Source organism: Centropristis striata, chromosome 19, assembly GCF_030273125.1.
Source record: "Centropristis striata isolate RG_2023a ecotype Rhode Island chromosome 19, C.striata_1.0, whole genome shotgun sequence".
NCBI lineage: Eukaryota > Metazoa > Chordata > Actinopteri > Perciformes > Serranidae > Centropristis > Centropristis striata.
In genome coordinates, this window is record NC_081535.1 from 2,591,426 (window position 1) to 2,612,767 (window position 21,342).

At 38.5% G+C, this 21,342-nt stretch overlaps 1 protein-coding gene across 2 annotated transcripts in view; it reads right to left on the bottom strand.

The window, feature by feature from the left end:
- The window catches only part of ehmt1b (euchromatic histone-lysine N-methyltransferase 1b), a 57,333-nt gene extending 36,413 nt beyond the window's left edge, over positions 1–20,920 (bottom strand). Inside the window, exon 1 of one of the 2 annotated variants that reach the window (XM_059357432.1) lies at positions 20,864–20,920. In XM_059357432.1, the coding sequence (XP_059213415.1) occupies positions 20,864–20,884 (21 nt within the window). In that variant the 5' untranslated portion in view covers positions 20,885–20,920. The remainder of the gene's footprint in view (positions 1–20,863) is intronic. The other variant, XM_059357433.1, reaches the window with a different exon arrangement.
- Between the last annotated feature and the right edge of the window lie 422 nt (positions 20,921–21,342).

A 21,342-nucleotide genomic window follows, 5' to 3' on the forward strand; every position in this document is an offset into this window, starting at 1 on the left:
TATTTATTTATTTTTTGCTCTACCTCAGACCTGAAGCTTGTTATCATAGTTGCAGTTTCTTTTTGCACAACTGTTTTTTATTATAAATATTTAACATGTGGTTCTGTTAATTTTTACATGTTGCATTTTTCTTGTTAATAAAAAGATTTCTGTTAAATTTTGTGTGCTTTGTTTTTATCCTTGTGGTATTGAAAATGGTATCGAGTAGAAAATGTTAGCATCGTGACAACTCTACATAAAACAGTAATTATTTAATTGCAAACATCCCTATAAAAGTGTCACGTTTCCAATAACACATGCTTCCCTCTAATGTTTCAAGTTCACTCAAGTTCTTCTTTATTTCCTTTTTGAACACATCTTTCCTTGTGATGTTTTTAATTAGAGTAGATGGTTTTCCTAAGGTTCCACAGGCCAAGAAAAACATCTACAAAAAATCCTTCATCCCCTCTGCAATAACCACCCTGAACAACAAAAAATGAACACTCTGTTGCTTTTAACAGCCCCCCCCCCCTTTTTAGCATGATTGTACACATTTTTGTGTTTTTAATGTTTCTTAGTGTTTTTTATATGAGCCTGTCAAAAACGAATGTCTGCCACTTGTGACAGACAATAAAGTTCTATCATCATCATCATCATCATCATCATCATCATCATCATCATCATCATTCCATGACTTCACGGCTCTGTATTTCACGGTGCGTTTAAGGACATTAGTGTGAGTTGGAGGTAGTGAGAAGAGGCCCTTATTTACTTATCGAGTGGCATATCTGTCTGAGGACAGATTCATATTTAGTTGGCTAAAGGCTCCATGGAGACAGATAAGGTGCAGCAGCAGCCTGTCTTGGACTTTAAGCCAGTGAAGATTAGCATGCATGCTCTGTGTACTTGTTCTATATGGACATTGTGGAGCAATGCATGCAGCCTTGTTTAGTGCTAGTTGTAATTTGTCCTGGTCCTGCCTCCAGCAGGGGCCACATCCAGTCAGTACAGGCAGGGACTGGATCTGATTGTGTCAAAAAAAAAGCAAAGGGAACACTATCTCTCTGAACTGGTCCAATCACAAGACCTGCAGGAGACAGAAACCACTAAAAGCTCCATTTTTAACAAACAGATTCAGCTCCTCTGACGGTCAGATCCTCAGATTCTGCAGACAGACAGACAGTCCAGAGACGCCTCCAACTACTAAATGAGCCAGATTTGGTCTGTTTTATATCAATGTAAACTGAAAATGTGGAGGTTTCAGACTGTTGATCTGCAAAGTGTGACTTATTTAGACTAAATGATCAATGGACTAGTTGCCAGATTATCTGATCATGAAAATTACTGTTAGAAAACTAAGAAAAGCAGCAGAATGTTTGGCATTTTCTATGCTATCAACTGGAAAAAAAAACCCTCTTAATTCACACATTTGAGCTTTAGTATGTGAATAAAACCATCTCCTGTTAATGCTGCATGAAAACCTCTTTCCACTGAAGTGTCTTTGTCACAATCAAAGACAACAGAGGAAGCCAAGAGGATGAAGGAGACCCTGTGAACAGATTCTGCCTGCATGTCCGTGTTAGGTTCAGGGACTCAGGAGAATGTGTTCGGAGGACGATTTGAGGGGAAATCTGGCTCATTTAGTAGTTGGAGGCGTCTCTGGGTTGTCTGCAGGTTTCAGGACACAGAAACTGTCTGTCAGGCAGAATCTGTTCATCCTCTTGGCTTCCTCTGTTGTCTTTGATTGTGACAAAGACACTTTAGAGGAAAGAGGTTTTCATGCAGCATTAACAGGAGATACTAAAGCTCAAATGTGTGAATTAAGAGGGTTTTTTTCCAGTCGATAGCATAGAAAATGCCAAACATTCTGCTGCTTTTCTTAGTTTTCTAACAGTAATTTTCATGATCAGATAATCTGGCAACCAGTCCATTGATCATTTAGTCTTAATAAGTCATACTTTGCACATCAACAGTCTGAAACCTCCCAAATTTTTCAGTTTACATTGATATAAAACAGACCAAATCTGGCTCATTCAGTAGTTGGAGGGAGTCTCTGGGTTGTCTGCAGGTTTCAGGACACATGCTGTCTGCATGTGTCCTGAAACCTGCAGACAACCGAGAGATTTGGTCTGTTTTATATCAATGTTAAGTGAAAATGTGGAGTTTTCAGACTGTTGATGTGCAAAGTGTGACTTATTAAGACTAAATGATCAATGGACTAGAAAATTATTGTTAGAAAATTAAGAAAAGCAGCAGAATGTTTGGCATTTTCTATGCTATCGACTGGGGAAAAAAACCCTCTTAATTCATGCATTTGAGCTTTAGTATGTGAATAAAACCATCTCCTGTTAATGCTGCATGAAAACCTCTTTCCACTGAAGTGTCTTTGTCACAATCAAAGACAACAGAGGAAGCCAAGACGATGAACAGATTCTGACAGACAGCATGTGTCCTGAAACCTGCAGACAACCCAGAGACTCCCTCCAACTACTAAATGAGCCAGATTTCCCCTCAAATCATCCTCCGAACACGTGCTCCTGAGTCCCTGAACCTAACACGAGCATGCACCTTGTCAAACAGCAGCAAGGTCAGGCTAAAGAGGCGAGCTGAGAGCAATCACACAATCTGAGGGGTTTCTCCCAGAGAACATCTAGACATCTAGTCTGGGACAATCCTGATCTCCAGGAATCTAGAGAGCACATGTGAGGATGCAGAGAAGAACAATCCTTCACTTCCCTTTTCACCACCAAGGATTGAGGAGAGCCAGTTAGAACAAGAAGAAGAAGAAAAAAAAAAAAAAAAGCCTCATTTCTCCCCCTGGTGGTGGAAAGTGGAAGTGACGGTGGAGACAGAAAGGAGCGGGGGGAAGGGAGGCAGAGAAGCCTGTCTGCAGATCTCTCCGCCATTTCGCAACCAGATTGTTTACTGACACAACGCGGCCATTGCAGCCGGTTTCCACTAGATGGGGAACTGAAGGGTCTGGAGGCTCATGGAGCTGCAGAGAGGAGCTCCAAATGTGAAGCCAAGGCTTTGAGGGCTGATCAGGAACCTTAAGTAGCACATTAAATATGCAAATATGTTAGAAATGACTCAAGCTTTTAGCCAAGGCTGCAAAAAACTATCCAGATTGGACCTTTTTCGAGCTTAGTGATTATTAAAAATAAGCTTCTCATTAGATGGGTGATTGTCATGAACATGGTGCAAACATCCAAGAGCATTGAATATATATTTTATTTGACCCTTTATAACATATACAATCTAAAATGTATCATCTAAATGACTAAAAAAAGACACAAAATGACAGAGAAAAAGCCAAAATTACTTAAAAATGTCACAAAATTACCAAAAAAAGACACAAAATTACTAGAAAAAAAAGACAAAATTATTACAAAAAGACAATTTTTTTTTTAATAGATAAAATTATTTTAAAAAAGACAAAGATGCAAAGATGTTAGAAATGACTGAAGCTTTTAGCAAAGGCTGCAAAAAACAATCCAGATTGGAGCTTTTTCGAGCTTAGTGATTATTAAAAATAAGCTTCTCATTAGATGGTGATTGTCATGAACATGGTGCAGCTCATATAGCAAAAATCCAAGAGATTTGAATACATATTTTATTTGACCCTTTATAACATAAACAATCTAAAGCCACTGTTTAATATGGATTTATAATCTAAATGACCAAAAAAAAGACACAAAATGACAGAAAAAACGTAAATTACTTTAAAAAAAGACACAAAATGACCAAAAAAAGACACACAATTACCAAACAAATACACAAAATTACTAAAAAAAGAGACAAAATTATTACAAAACAATGAACTGTGCCTCATTATGGCTATATTGTTAATTCATATAAAAGTGAAATATATTTAGATTAATAAAGTATGTCCTTATAATCTTCACAGACAGAACCTAGACTGGCTTCATGACAATCACCCAGATGATCTCATATTTCTAATGGGATCATAAATCTTCAATCATTCTCTGTCACTACAAGATAATGTGAACAAGGCCTAAATAACCTTGTAAGCTCTAAAACAGGCCTCTCAAACTCAAATTCCCTGGGGGCCGCTGGAGGCAGGATCAAAATGACCAAAAACAGAAACAAAATTACTAAAAAAAGACAGAAAATGAGACAAAAAAAGACACAAAAAACACAAAATTACTTAAAAAAGACACAAAATTACTTTAAAAATGACACAAAATGACAAAAAATACACAGAATTACCAAAAAAGTACTTAAAAGGGACCTTCCACACACAACACAGTAAAGTGCCATTCATATAAAACTCACATTAAACTTTCATATCAAGGTGGGGGCCACAAAATATCGTCACAATTGGCCCGAGGGCCGCGAGTTTGAGACCCATGATCTAAAATGACTCGTCAGATCCAACTAAAGACAAACACATTACACAATAACACCAGCAGGCACCTCACCACACCCAAACCAGATATAAAAGTAGACAAATATTTCAACCAGCCTAACAAAACAGACGACGAGTCGCCTTGATGCCTTCTGAAGCAACAATCTCCACATATTTGTCATCTGATCCGTTAAATTGCAGCAGCATCTGTTTGTGAACTCTCGTCTATGGGGGCTGAGCTGGTAGACCCTTCAGACTGTCCACTTTGAATCATATTTAGATTAAACTAAAGGGGATTACACAGAAAAGGCAATATGGACAAAACAAGGGTCGACTGATTTGGACAAAATCTGAAATTGTGATAGGATATTGGAATTTGTTGGAAAAAAAACAACTTTTTTTTCTTCTGTAGGCCGAGATTGTTCTGCAAAACCACAATACTACATTTAAAATAGTATTTTACACATATTTTGCCTTTAACAAATATTTTGCGATTGCTTTAGTCCAATAAAATTCCAATTTGTTCTTGGTTTTGCATATTCTCAAAACCAAAAACATTTTGCAATGATGAATATTGGGGAGGAATGCTCATTTTTCCATCATTGTTATTTTTTTCAATGAAAATACCATTTAAATGATCATGGAGATTTTTGTGAGAATCTGTACCAAACATAGATTTGTTCATAAGTCAAATGCAATTTGTAGACCTGGACATCTTGCAGCCACTCGACACTTCATTCTGAATATTATTCTGACATATTTTGCTCTGCGCCTCCAGCACAAAATTTGCACACAAAAAAAACATTCTTGGTTTTGCATATTCTCAACGCCAAAAAAATCCCAAATGAGGGCTTCTAAACAAATATCCCAGTCTGCATCTGGCATTTGATTCTTCCTCTCTTTTCTCATTTCCTGTTAACAGTCTACTATCAGACATGTGAATGAAGGCAACAATCGGCCAAAATACTCCTTAAAAATCACTAAATATTTGAGATTGTTTTGCATAAAATCTCAAACAAACCCAAGAAGTAAACCAACAGTTCACCTGTCCTGTGATAAATAACATTTTATTTGTAAATCACTTTTCATAAAGTAATCTCAAAGTGCTACAGAAACCAGAAACAAAAAAGAGAAAAATCAGACCTGTTAAAACCAGCAGTGGATAAAAAAAAACACAGGTAATAAAGTAGATTAAAAGCAAACAGCTAAAGGAGATTAAGGTGCAGAGACAATAATAAAAACATCTATGACAACCTAAAGATGTCTGCATAAAACTGTTTAAACTGACTAATCAAACCCTGCCATGTGCAGAAGATTAAAGCAGGTTAACTTGGAGCTCACAGTGTTTCTAAGCTGCATCTTTGGATTGAGAAGCAGTCTCTGCAGCCATATGTTCTCCTGATCATCCTGGACTACAGAGACACTAGGAAAGGTTCTGACTCTCAGCAAGTCTCCACATCTTTATGCATGACATAATAGAATTTGTCGAAAAAAAGAAAACATTCACTTTTTCTTCTTCTGCAGATCTGTAGGCCGGGACATTTCTGCAGAGCCACAATACTTCATTTAGAATAGTATTTTACACATATGTTGCCTTTAAAATACAAATATTGTGCTCTAGTCCATTAAAATTCCAATTTGTTCAGCCCTTGACAAATATTTGGAAAAAATACTTGTGCAGCAGAAAGGATTTTCTTTGTTTTTTCTTGTTAATCATTTCAAAATTATTACAAAAAGACACAAAATTATTTTTTCTAAAAAGACACAAAATTCTGAAAAAAAAGACAAAGATGCAAAGATGTTAGAAATGACTGAACCTTTTAGCCAAGGCTGCAAAAAACATTAATCATTTAATCATTTCAAGGACCCTCTGATGTTTCCTCTACTGTCTCTACCACAACATTGGGAATAACTTCTAAAGAGATTTGTTAAAAACATTCTTGGTTTTGCATATTATCTGTTGAATATGGTGAGTTTATACCTAAAATATTGGCTCCAATTGGGGGTTTTAGTAGTTACTTTTTTTCTTCTGCAGGTCTGTAGGCCGGCACATTTCTGCAGAGCCACAATACTTCATTTAGAATAGTATTTTACACACATGTTGCCATTAAAATACAAATATTGTGCTCTGGTCCAATAAAATTCCAATTTATTCAGCCCTTGATAAATATTTGGGAAAAATACTTGTGCAGCAGAAAGGTTTTTCTTCGTTGGTTTTTCTTTGTTTTTTTCTTGTTAATCATTTCAAGGACCCTCCATTGGGAATTACTGTTCTAAAGAGATTTGTTAAGACATTCTTGGTTTTGCATATTATCCACAATAAATAAAACAAAAGCTAATTATGGGCTTCCTGTACAACCTCAGTTATCACAGTCTGCATCTAGCACCTCATTTCCTCTGCTATCTCCATAAAAGGCAAAAATATGGCTCAAAAATACATCTTCAAACTTCTTCCAAACTAACTAAATATTTAAGATTTTTTTTAAACATAAAATCTAAATTTTATCACATGTCAAGTAGGGCTGCATGATTTGTAAAAAGTATCAAATTGCAATCATTTGACTGATTGTGATAATTGTGATATGATTCACAATATCATCATTGCTGGTATTTTCTTCGAAAAACATTTTTTTTAATCATCATGGTGTGATTTTTGCGAGAATCTGAACCAATAATAATAATAATAATAAATTTTATTTGTAAAGCACTTTTCATTGTTAAAAACAATCTCAAGGTGCTACAGAGTACAACAAGATTAAAAACAGGTTAAAAGGCCAAAGCACAATGATACATTTAATAAAAGGCTTTTCTAAAAAGAAAGGTTTTTAGGCCTTTTTTAAAAGAAAACATAGATTTGTTGGTAGACCTGGACATCCTGCAGTGATAAAACACTTAATTCTGAATATTATTCTGACATATTTTTTGTTCTGCACCTCCAGCCCCTTCAACTGTCTCAACTCAAAATATGAAACCACAGTTCTGAAGAAATTTGCAAAAAAAATTCTTGGTTTTGCATATTATCCACACAATAAAACAAAAGCTAATCTGGGGCTTCCTGTACAATCTCAGTTATCAGTCTGCATCTCGCACCTCATATTTCCTCTGATATCTAAATAAAAAGGCAAAAATGCTGAAAAATACATCTTCAAACTTCTTCCAAACTAATTAAATATTTAAGACTTTAAAAAAAAAAACATAAAATCTCAATTTAACTCCAACAAGCCAACAAATGATATGTCACATCAGACCACAAAGACTTGTTTTTAGGACTGACATTGTGAGCTTTTTACATAAAATCTCAATTTAACTCCAACAAATCACGTCAAAAAGGGCTGCACTATTTGTAAAAAGTATCAAATTGCAATAATTTGACTTTTGATTTTGCAATACAATATCCTCATGTGATGACACAAGAAAAGGTTCTGACTCTCAGGGAAGTCTCCAGATCTTTAGGAGGTCAGATTTTCATTTCCATGTATCAGGTTACATCATATTTCCCGTCCTGTGATTGCTCTAAATACAGCTGTTGTGCTAATCCATGAGGAGCTCTCTCCAACAACAGGATCCAGCAACACGCTCACATCTCCCTTTGATTCAGCAGCACAGCTCCCAGAAATAAAAACCCAGAGAAAACACTGCTCGTCTTTGATTTTTGTTAGAAATCAAGACCCGTCAGTTGCAGCAACTGTGTCGAGGAGCGCATCTCACAACCTGAGAAACCATCTCAACGAGAAGACAGCAAGAGCTCAAACCAACTGATGAGAACTTTTTGTTTTTTGGCAGAAAATGGCACAAAAAAAGGAGCTGAGAAGCAAAACTATATGCATCTCCTCGGACCAATCAGAGGCAACCAAAGGCTGAGGAGTAGAAAGCTAACATGTCTTTTCCCTAGTGCCTCCAGGAAGCATCATACCTGCTTTCTTCTCATGGCCTCCATTGAGAAGAAGAAGGCGTCAGAGAGAGAGAGAGAGAGAGAGAGAGAGAGAGAGAGAGAGTGTGAGGGAGTGTGTGTTAGAGAGAGAGAGAGAGGGTTAGGATAGAGAGAGAGAGAGAGAGAGAGCGAGAGAACGTGTCGAACAGATTGTTCCTCTTTTCCTTTTCTTTCCCCGCATGCACATTCACCTCGCCGGTCATGTGACCTGGTGGCTCCCTCTGTCGGTCCTCCTCTTCAGAGGGTCTCCACCGAGCATGCTCAGTCAGCCCAAACTCCCGTTTCTCTAAACTAGAAGACCTGAAGCCACTGGAGATATCCAGTGGAGCAGATTCACCACACAAATGCTGCATATAAACCAATCAGAGTGGATGGAGATGCAGAGAAGAGAAATCATGAAGCACTCTAACGCTCAGAAAGTGATTGAATGTAGATGTACAATAGCAGGTTTCCACTAGGGTTAGGGGGCTCAAACTCTAATTACCTGCGGGCCGCTGGAGGCAGTATCAGAATGACCAAAAAAACCCCCAAAATTACTTTAAAAAAAAGACACAAAATTACCCCAAAAATGACACAAAATTACAAAAAAAAGACACAAAATTACTAAAAAAGACTTGTGTAAAGACTTGTTTTTAGGATTGACATTGTGAGCTTTTTCATGCTTTTCAATCTGTTTAACTGTTGAATATGGTGAGTTTTTACCTCAAATATTGGTTCCAGTTGAGAGTTTTAGTTGCATGTAGTTTAAATGATATTTCAAAAGCAAAATGAGAAAAAAACATGCTTTTTTCAAGTATTACTGCTTATTCTAATGTTACTACAGTTTTAAATTGCTCGAAATAAGTATTCTTGGACTTATTTTAACCTCCTGAGACCCAAGCTTTTGTTTGGTATGTATGCGTTGTCTTTGAACAGGTAGCAGTTTAAAAAAAACAAAAAACCCAAATGGGTTAATTTTACTGTATAACACAATTAGTTGACCAGTATATAAAACATTTTATTTCCTTACATTTACACCCTCTCTTTGGAAGAATGATAGTAAAAGTCTATTCATCCTCAAATGAGTACTTCCTCATTAGCAGTGTTGTAGCTTGTTGCTATTGCTAAAAAATAGTCAAACTTGCACAGAACATCAAACTACAAACATTATTAAGCACAAATAAACAGGTTCAAAATGTAAAATGTGAATAATATACTACACAGGACAGAAGAAGAAGAAGAAGAAGAAGAAAGCATGGCAGAGGTAAAAGATTAAAAGCCTGGAAGCAAACCGGATGTCAGTGAAGAGCCTGATTAGAGAAACACTTTCAATCATGGACATCAGGCCACATCTGAACCTCCCAACAGGAAAGTCTTTTGTCTCCTCTGAGCCTCAGGCTGCTGAAGGCAAACCCAACCCTGCCAGGCCAAGCTGCAACAGATATGGAGTCACTGAAGTAAAGTCAGGCAGAGCTGCTATTAGGGGGAAAGGCCTGAAAAAATGTTCCAACAGGGCCAGAACAGACCAACCTAAGACCTCTGTAACGCTCAGAAACTGATCGAATGTAGATCTACTATAGCTGTGTTTCCACCGGGAAAGTCTCAGGCCACGCCCTCTCAATAGTCTCAGGCCACGCCCTCTCAATAGTCTCAGGCCACGCCCTCTCTAAAGTCTCAGGCCACGCCCTCTCTAAAGTCTCAGGCCACGCCCTCTCTAAAGTCTCAGGCCACGCCCTCTCTAAAGTCTCAGGCCACGTCCTCTCTAAAGTCCGCTCAGTCTGCGTGTTTCGACTACAAGTTAGCCCCCAGAAGATTTAGAGACTCTGGAGGTGACGTATGGTTTTCGCTGTCGCTAACTGTGCACAACATCAGCAGCTGAAAGCAGCATGGCTAATTATGCACAGCGTCTCCGCTGATCAATAACATAGTGATGGTGAATTAACCGGCATGGCTAACTGTGCACAGAGTGTCTGGTGCTTGTTGTAAACAAACAGAGATCACTAAGTGAACACCTCCTGCAGCAGCAGCACATACACACTGTACTGCTACAGAGCTAACTGTTAGCCTGTTAGCACATACACACTATCCTGCTACAGAGCTAACTGTTAGCCTGTTAGCACATACACACTGTCCTGCTACAGAGCTAACTGTAGCTAACAGCGACCCTTCTTAACAAGTTAGCGGCTCATTAAGAAGAGTAAGAAGGAGTCGCTGGAGTCGACTGGACTCCAGTCGCTTTCTTGGAAAATAGTCTCTAAGGGGGTCTGAAAAGTCGCTAAATTCAGCAACAAAGTCGCCAAGTTGGGAACACTGCTTCGCTGGCTTTTACAAATGGCGCATGTTGTTGTGGCGTCAAGTACTACGTCACATCCTGCTAAGCGTTCTATCCAATCAGTAACCGGGCTGCAGGGGAGAACAAAGACCCTGCTCTTCTACAGGGACTAAAAAAGTCCAGACAAAAGCCCACTCCGGACGGCTTGTATTTATATTTGGGGTGTTTCGGCGAGTGGGACCCGCCTCATTCCGGGTATTGCCCGGTAGTGGAAACAGCCCTATAGCGGCTCACTAGAGGGAAAAGTACCTAATGGAAATGCGCCTCATGTGAACCGGCAGTGCAACCAACACCTGAGTAATAAGAAAGGCAGAAGGTGGACGATATCATCAGAAACACACCTCTCACTTGAGTCCAACAGCAATCGAGTCATGTAAAGCAAAATGCAGAACAACTTTGCTCGAGTGTGTAGAAGCAAGAAACGGCACGACCAGCAGTTGTTCACCATCATTGTTTTCAATGCACTCGCCGCTACTTCTTGTACATATACTGCCGCTGCTCTGTTACTCACCACTACTGTCTCCTTGCACTTCGTTCTGCAATGCCGGATTGCAATATGAATGGACGCCAATATTACACCGTTGTGGAATCAGTATGACTATCCAAAGGCAAAATGACGGAGTTTGTAACAGCACTTCAGATAAGCTTAAGGATAGGCTAAGGATGATGGATGGAATAATGGCCTACAAATAATCGTCAAATATCTAAAGGTGACTAACGAACAGCATTATTTCTTAAAATGCCCATCAAGCAGGATTTTTGGGTGCCAACATGTAGGAGTGGACCAATGAATGAATGGAGAAAATCCTGAACTTAACACTGCTTTTAGAAAACACTACTGAATTTAATTTAACCATCATTTGGGTTCCAAGTGGACCGATACAAATTAATCTCCACCATTTTTATGCAAATTTTGTAATGGAGCTTAAAGGTGGGAGGAGCTTGTGACTGGGAAATTTCCAGTTGGAGTCCAGTTTACAATAGTGTGATGTTTAAACAAAACCACAAACTTCAATAATACTCCCTCAAAATATTTTACATCACATTTTCTTAGAAATATGACTTAGCAGAAGAGTTGGGCCAGTGTAAATACTTTCAAACCGGTTTGACACAAAGCTAAACAAGGGACAGGACCAGTTAACTTGATTTAGCAACTAGGTGTCATACTACTGGCAGTAGTGCAGCTCTAAGCTGGTTCACCAACCACTGATAAACAGAAGAGGAATAAGGAAATAGAAGCCAGGTTTAATAGATTTAGGGGAGATAGTCGATCACAGATAATCTTTTATCTGTGTGGGAGAACAATGCTAACAACAAAAGATGCTAATATGTGTCGCCAAATATGCTTTGATGGCACTAAATTACCTCGGCAGCACGTCCAGATTAATTCTGTGTCTGGGGAAACATGTTGGATTTAGAATGGTGACGCTGTCAGCACAGGTTATACACAATAATCTGTTGATGGATTAATAATTTAGTCTATAAATTGTTGTTAACTAGTGAAGATGTCCATCATAATTTGACTTGCTCTGTTTGTCCAACAGTCCAAAACCCAATGAAATAAACGAGAGAAAAAGCAGCAAACCCTTACATTCAATAACAGCCTTAAAAAACAATAATTAGCTGATAATCAGAATAGTAGCTCGTCACTTTGTAAAGGGATATGCGTTTTCTCCTCAGGGAATGTTTCAGACACACAGGAATGCAGATGTAGAGATGTTGGTGGCTTCTCCTGTTTCACAACTAAACAATGAAAAACAACCCTGCCCTGACATAAAGCCTCAGATTGGCCTCAGCGTTCACGGCTTCATGCACAAAATAAGAGAATCTCTTGTATCCAACTATGGCAGAGCAGCCATTAGGAAGAGACAGTGAGCTATCACTAGATCAATCTGTATACAACAGGAGGTGAAAAGCCAGTTGGTTCACTATGAGCTATGTAACACTCACAAGAAACAAAAGGGGGCCACCCATGAGCAAAGAACGACAACCAAGCCGACAAACACTCAACCTGTACACAAGAAAACCTGTAACAATACAACTAACCACAAACCTGAAAGACTATAATGTCGAACTCATTCTAACTACGTCAAAACAAATACTTTTGATCATTAGAGCCTTGATCAAGACTTGAAGTTATGTATTGTAACCAAGTTGCTGTGCATCACGATGACAGATTTAAACTTGCACAATAAAGGAAGCAAAGCAGACGAAAGACTGTTGCACGGCCTCGTCTGTAGCCATGCCAACAGCCTTGCAGTCTTTGTAAAGTTTTTATTAGCAACACTACCAGCATGGCAAAAGGTTTTTATCTGTTGGTCCACACTGAAATATTTCAATTATTGGATGAACTGCCAGGACTTTTTTTAAAGACATTCAGAGGATGAACTGAATAACTGTCTGTGTTTCCACTGGGGGGAAAGTGGCCGTCGGAAAAGTCTCAGGTACAACGTCAGCAGCTGAAAGCAGCATGGCTAATTATGCACAGTCTCCGCTGATCATAAACATAGTGATGGTGAATTAACCAGCATCACTAACTGTGCACAGAGTGTCTGGTGCTTGTTGTAAACAAACAGAGATCGCTAAGTGAACACCTGCAGCAGCAGCACATACACACTGTACTGCTACAGAGCTAACTGTTAGCCTGTTAGCACATACACACTGTACTGCTACAGAGCTAACTGATAGCCTGTTAGCACATACACACTGTACTGCTACAGAGCTAACTGTTAGCACATACACACTGTACTGCTACAGAGCTAACTGTAGCTAACTGCCGCTAACAGCGACTCTTCTTAACAAGCCGGCCTCCTGCTCGTTAGCGGCCGGCTCCTTAAGAAGAGCAAGAAGGAGTCGCTGGATTTGTCTCCAGTCGCTTTCTTGAAAAATAGTTGCTAAGGGGGTCTGAAAAGTTGCTAAATATAGCAACAAAGTTGCTAAGTTGGGAACACTGCTTAGCTGGCTTTTACAAATGGCGCGTGCTTTTGTCGTGTAGTTTTCAGGGGAGAAAAAAGACCCTGCTCTTCAACAGGGATAAAAACAGTCCCAACAAAAGTCCGCTCCGGAGTCCGGACGGCTCGTATTCAAATTAGGGGCATTTCGGCGACTTAGACCCACCTCATTCCGGGTGTTGCCCGGTAGTGGAAACAGCCCTAATGTGGTTATTTCCAGACTTTTCCTCTAGAGCAGCGATGAGGTGAACATTTAAGATTTAAAGCAAAATATCTTGACAACTATCGAACGGATGGCCATTAAATTTGGTCGAGATGTTCACTGTCTCCATGGGACACATCCTGATGGCTTGGCAAAAATTAATTTCTTCAGTTGAAGTGTCTCAACAACAATTGGTTGAATAAACTTGAATAAATGTGTTCATCCCTTAACTTTTCGTCCTGCACAATCATCAGGTCAAAATTTCAACTACCTGGTTAATCACAAAAAAACCAATGATATCCCATTAGGTGGGTGCTAATCAAATATAGGGCAGCAACTAACGACTATTTTCATAATCGATTAATCTGTCGATTATTTAAACGATTAATCGATTAGTTGTTTGATCAATAAAATACAAAAATATCAATCAGTGTTTGCCAAACCACAAGATGACGTCCTCAAATCTTTTGTTTTGTCCACAAACCAAAGAGATATTCAGTTTATTATCATAAAGGAACAAAGAAACCAGAAATATTCACATTGAAGAAGCTAAAATCAGAGAATTTGGACTTATTGTCTTGCTACACTAAGATGCACGGGTCACCATTTATAATCATGATTTGTTGATTTTCAAAAATGGGTTAGTACTAGTTTTGTTAGTAAAAGCATACAGCGTTCTATGAACTGAATGATGCATTTTATATATTGCTCATCATATGAATTTCATTGTGGGGAGCCAAATTTGTGATTGTGATTAAAATTTGATTAATTGTGCAGCCCTAGTAAACATAACCCTGTAAAGATCAGTATGTTACCATTACCATTATGAGCATGTCAGCATTTTTATTAGCATTCAACACAAAGCACCGATGCTCCTAAGTACAGAGCCACTTGCTCTAAAAGTAAATATCTCAGGTAAAAGAAGAGTGCAATTCTGCAATTTTGACTTTTTATTATGCACCCAGTCAGCTATGTCGAGGTAAAGTAATTTGGGCAGACATGGAGAAGAAAATTGAAGTGAAGCATCCTGTTAACCTGCTGCCTCCTCGGGATGGTTTTTATTTCAAGTTTTGTCTCATGAGATAAAAAATAAACAAGTCTGATTATTTTAAATGACTTCTGTATAAATGGTGTAAAGAGCAGTTTATTGCCCTACAGGGGAACATAGAAACATTCATAAATTCAAATAACATTCAGTGTTCTGATGGGACTTTGTTCTAATGTCTTTTTGTAGGCTGAAATTAAACCGTGGTGTTCTGTCTGAATTAAAGGGAAACACCTGGCCTCTCTCCGCGCCACGTCACAATAAACTTACGTCATCTGGTTGACTTTTAGCGGCGGGTGAGGGAGGTGGAAATGAAAAATGGAAATGAATGTGGAAAAACCAAAGAACTAATTGTACAAACTAAATCAAGGGGTGTCAGTAACATGGCCCTGTTGTACTTAAGAACCAGCCGGTGGAAGTAGTGGAACATTTTAAGTACTTGGGTATGATTTTAGATCAAACTCTAAGTTTTCATGAATCCGGTGAGTATTTTTAAGAGAGCCAACCAACAACAGTTTTTAATCAGGAAGCTGAGAATCTTTGGTGTAAGCTCTTGAGATGGCTTACAAGAGACTGGTTGAAAGTATTGTACAGTTTCATATAACTGCTTGGTTTGGTCATTTGAGTGTGAAGGACCAGAACAAGCTTTCCACAACTGTTCAGACTGCAGGGAAGGTGGTTAGCAGCCACAAAGAGACCTCTACGACATCTTTAACAGAGCTGTGTTTAGGAAGGCTAAACATTCCGCGTTCAGACGAGCGTTTTCAGGAGTAAAGCTGCTGCATACGGTCTATCTAAAGTGTGTGAATGTGATTGGGTATGCAGCCAGGCGGCATCACTTAAAGCCATAAGAGCATCTTTGGCCATGTGGAAGTTTTCACGCCACGCATTTTCATCAGCTACTCCTTCCACAAAGTTCTCCACCATCACTAGATCTCCCAGGTCTCGTTCACAGCCGTCTGGCTCCTCCCACCAATTGGTGCATCCTAAATGTGATGGAGGTAATTCCAGATCCTTCTCTGTTCACTAATACTATCTGTACATATCCTGGACATTTGGTGGAAAGACTCCTGTAAGTTTATTAGAGCTGCCAGAGCAGCTTGAAGGTCCCACCATGGAAATAATCCCACGTTTCTTTATTTCCTGTACTGGAGCATGGATGTGACGTAAACGCGTACGCAATGTGAGCAGATCTGAGCAGAGTTTTGTGGAGGTGTTCACTTAGCGATCTCTGTTTGTTTACAACAAGCACCAGACACTCTGTGCACAGTTAGTGATGCCGGTTAATTCACCATCACTATGTTTATGATCAGCGGAGACTCTGTGCATAATTAGCCATGCTGCTTTGTTTATGATCAGCTGCTGACGTTGTGCACAGTTAGCGACGGTGAAAACCAAACGTCACCCCCAGAGTCTCTAAATACCTTTGGGGGCTAACTAACTTGTCCCTCCGTGGAAAACACCCTCTCCTCTGTTTGTTTCTTCTTCTACAGTTTGGCATCTAGCCACCATACTGTATCATCAAACTTGTTTTTCTTCCAGACATGATGAACTATTCGATTTTTTATGATTTAATGACTATTCGAATATTCTAAAATCGATGCCCATCCCTAGTTCTATGTATGTTGTACTATAACGAAACCAAAAACTCTTTAGGACACTTTATTTATCGTTGCAGTTCTTTTGTTAGTTTGTCCTGTAAATTGTTGCTATTTATTTTAAGTTCAATATTTTATTAACTACCTCAGGCATTGTGATTTCCTTTATTAGTTCAAGAAAAATACTGCTGTGTTATTGTTTTTCAAGAAAATAAGATTCAAGTATTGGTTATAAAAAATCGGTATCGGCCAAAATCGGAATCAGCAGGTCAGGCTTTTTAAAAATCGGTGATCGGCCAGAAAATTGCAATCGGTGCACCCCTAATTTCCACCACAGTGGACAATAAAGTCCTGTCTATCTAATTTATCCTTCTATGGAGGGACAATGGGCATCACCAGTCCCTTACGGTCCCTGCTGTACTGTAGAAAAACGAGTACCAGGATTTACGCATCAACTTGGTACCAAAGTATTGATTCTGGTGACGTCTCTCCTCCTTTGATGGATTCCTCAGATATTCAGAGAGAAGCTGGGTGGCCAACAATGGCCGTTTCACCTCAATCTACTTCAACTAGTGGACCTCAAAGCACTCTTTGACATTCAACCCAGCCTCTTCTCCTGCTGCGTTTCCTGTCTGTATGCACACATGAAATGAATGCCGAGTGACCCACACACACACACACACCCACCGACACACACACACCCACTGTACACTGTGTGACCAGGAAATCAGAAACACCTGTCCAATGTGCAAAGCTACACAGGAGCCCTGCAGTCAAAGGTGCATCGCTACAAACGGAAATGTAAACCTTATTTATATCTTTGTGGACAATGCAAATGAAGTCTGTTAAACCACAACAGGAAGTAACGCGTTTTATACTTTCTTTGTAAATTTCAAGTTGTGAAATCGAATGCAGAATTGGTAGCTAGCACACGTTTCAGCTTCTGTAATGGCTGACAAACCGCAGGCTTTCACACAATCTTCTGCACCAAATATAAAAATAAAAAAAGAAGAAGTATTTGCCGGGGAGTTGTAGCGAGGCAGCTACTCAGATTGCTCAGAAATGAGGGTTTGTATGAATGAAAAAACATCACATTTTAAAGGATATCATCAGATTATCACTATCAGAATATTTTCAAAAATAAGATTTTTTTTTTTTACCCATATCGCCCACCCCTAATTGGAATGTCATAAAAAATATCCATAACAAATAATACATAAATATAATAAATGAACTGATGTATCAGTCTGCGTTACGAAAAAAAAAGAATTTAAATATCAAATCATTGGCACAGGGGAATAGAGTAATTCCTTAATATTTGTTAAGTAATTTATTCCTTAACAGGCAATATGCTGCCAACCAAGGTTATGATAGTTAACCAAAACTAACGAAATAACGAAAACTAAAACATTTTCGTTAACTGAAATAAAAATAAAATCGAGAGTTATTTATGGCACTTTACCGTGTTGTGTGTGGAAGGTCCCTTTAATTACTTTTGGTAATTGTGTGTGTTTTTTAAATAATTTTGTGTCTTTTTTGGTAATTCTGTGTCTTTTTTCTGTCATTTTCTGTCTTTTTTAATAATTTTGTGTCTTTTTGGTAATTGTGTATTTTTTGGTAATTTTGTGTCTTTTTTGGTTAATTTTGTGTCATTTTTTTATAATTTTTTGTAATTTTGTGTGTTTTGTTTGGTCATTTTGTGTCTTTTTTTGGGTCATTTTCTGTCTTTATTAAATAATTTTCTTTTTTTGGTAATTCTGTGTCTTTTTTGGTTGTTTCTTTTTTCTTTTTTAAGTAATTTAGTTTTTTCTGTTATTTTGTGTCTTTTTTGGTCATTTTGTGTTTCTGTTGTCATTATGTGTCATTTAGTTTTCTTTCTGTCATTTTGTGTCTTTTTTTAATATCAGGATATATATCGTATATCGATTTTCAGCCTAAATATATCGGGATATGACTTTTGGTTCATATTGCCCAGCCCTAGTATCCCACCATGTCATCGTCAACAGTTTTCATTGGGAATATTATTTTGTAGAATGCAGTTCCTGTAAAAACGTATCAAAGTGAGGAGAGTCATAGTTTCTAAAAAAGATACTTTAGAGAGAGAGATTTAAAACAAAAACTGTCCACATGGGAATATTCCACTAGAGGTGAGTTTTTTGTCATTTGGCGTGAACTGACCCTTCAAGGCCACCATTGTTTCTATGAATTAAATGCCAGTGGTGGAAGAAGTATTCAGATCCTTTACTGCAGTAAAAGTACTAATACCACACTGTGAAATGACTCCACTACAGTAAAAGTCCTGCATTCAAAACTTACTGAAGTAAAAGTACAAAAGTATCAGCATCAAAATGTACTTAAAGTATCAAAAGTAAAAGTACTCGTTATGCAGAATGGACCCACTCAGATTGTTTTATATCGTCCAAACATGTTATTGTAATATCATTTTTGATGCATTTTTGTAAGCACGATTTGAATTTTGTCAAGATATATATAAGATATGTATTTGAACTACTTAATAAACTGTGATGAGTTTAAATAAAAAATAATGCCTGTCTGTGTGTTTGTGGAGTAATGTAGTGGAGTAAAAAGTACAATATTTACCTCTAAATGTAGTGAAGTAGAAGTATTGCATTCACTTTAACAAAAATAATATTTCTATTTAATGAGTAATTTTTTACTGTTTTTCTGAACTTTTTCTGACAAATCTTTTCCTGTTTTTCTGACTATTTTTTCTGTTTTTCAGGGTAATTATTTTATTTCATGAGCAATTTTTTCCCTGTTTTACAGATTTTTTTTCTCTTTTCCTGACAAATTTTTTCCTGTTTTTCTGACCATTTTTTCTGTTTGTCAGGGTAATTATTTCTATTTAATGACTAATTATTCCCTGTTTTTCTGACTTTTATTTTCTATTTTTCGGGGTAATTATTTCTATTTAATTAGTAATTTTTTCCCTGTTTTCTGGCTTTTTTCCTATTTTTCTGACAAATGTTTTCCTGTTTTTCTTACGTTTTTTTCTGTTTTTCTGACCATTTTTTTCCCTGTTTTTCTGACCTTTTTTTTCAGTTTTTCTGACCATTTTTTTCCTGTTTTTCTGGCCTTTTTTCAGTTTTTCTGACTATTTTTTCCAGTTTTTCTGACAATTTTTTCTGTTTTTAGGGGTAATTATTGTTAATTAAATTAGTATTTTTTCCCCCTGTTTTACTGACCCTTTCTCTCTTTTTCTGACAAATTTTTTCCTGTTTTTCTGACATTTTTTTCGCTTTTTATGACTATTTTTTCTGTTTTTCTGACCTTTTTCTGACATTTTTTTCTCTGTTGTTCTGACTATTTTTTTCCATTCTTCGGGGTCATTTTTCTCTCTGAATTATTGAGACACATCTTTCTCTACTACACCTCCAGATCCTGCCAGCTCAGATAATAAAATCATGTGGACGCTGCTCGGGCGACCTCTGCTGAACAAGCCTGGACCCTGTCTCTCTCTCTCTCTCCAACAAGAAAAAAGAAAAAGAAACAAAGACTGAACGACTTGATACATTTTGCACACTTCTGTGCTATTGTAGCTCAGCGATCAGTTTCATTTTCCACTCTTTAGTGGAGAAAAACTCCATAAAATAAACATAAAATACAACTTGTTCCAGCTGGTTAACACCGACTGGAAGCCCAAAACAAGAACTGCATGTGGCTCACAAAGACACATCTGCAACCAACAGGATAATTCATTGTCAAAGTTAAATTAAATATGAGGAAATAATCATGCAATAAAAGAAAAAATGAGAGCCGGTGTGAGAGCTGGCGCCATATGTTTACAGTGGGAGGTTGGAGCAGCATTTGACTGCATCAATTATCATGGAGCTAACAGGCTGCACAGCATGAGGATAAATAACATTATCGGTCTGGTATTTACACGTGTTGTCCCTAAACACACACAGAATATTTCCCCTGCTGATGTTAAACCCAGAGATCCAGTTTTTGTGCAGATTTTAAGAAAGTGTGCATGTGTCTGCTAACTAGCACGGCTGCTAGCTGCTAGAAAAACAGCACTGTTGGGAATTAGCCGTCAGTTATCAGCAGGTAACAAACAAAACAGCTAAAACCTCGACTAAAATCAGATAATAACGCATGCACAGCGGCTCTAAAGGGTTATTTTCAACCGCGTAAACCGGACAGAAGCAGGACAGTGGACGTGAACCGGGACCATGTATAACTCAAACACCCACACGGGGACTACAACGCGCCCAGGCGGACCATTCAGGTTCCGGGGCGCAGCATCTTCCTGCCCTCCGGTCCAGCACAAAGCGGCAGACCGAGAGACTGCGGGCTCTCAGCGGGCACAGAACCACCAGGAGACACCGAGCCACCGGCACCGAGCACCGGGGACAGGCTGGTTCCTACCGGCCCCGGTCCTCTACAGGCTCCGGGGGTCGGAAACAGAGGGAAAGTAGAGGAAGCTAAGCGGAGATAAAGCTGGAACACTCACCTCGGGTCCAACCGAAGACATGGTGCCTAACGGTAGCTCCGCCCACCAGCCCTGACGTCACATATATAAGACATGGTGCCTGACGGTAGCTCCGCCCACCAACCCTGACGTCACGGATATAAGACATGGTGCCTGACGGTAGCTCCGCCCACCAACCCTGACGTCACATACATAAGACATGATGCCTGACGGTAGCTCCGCCCACCAACCCTGACGTCACAAATATAAGACATGGGCCTGACGGTAGCTCCGCCCACCAGCCCTGACGTCACATATATAAGACGTTTGCCTGACGGTAGCTCCGCCCACCAGCCCTGACGTCACATATATGTTGATCTGCAGGCGGCGTAATACCCAATAATATAATATATTAATACCACGCCTGGAAAAATTATCAATAAATAATATATAATAATAATAATAATAATAATAATACCACACCTGAGAAATTATCATTATTATTATTATTATTATTATTA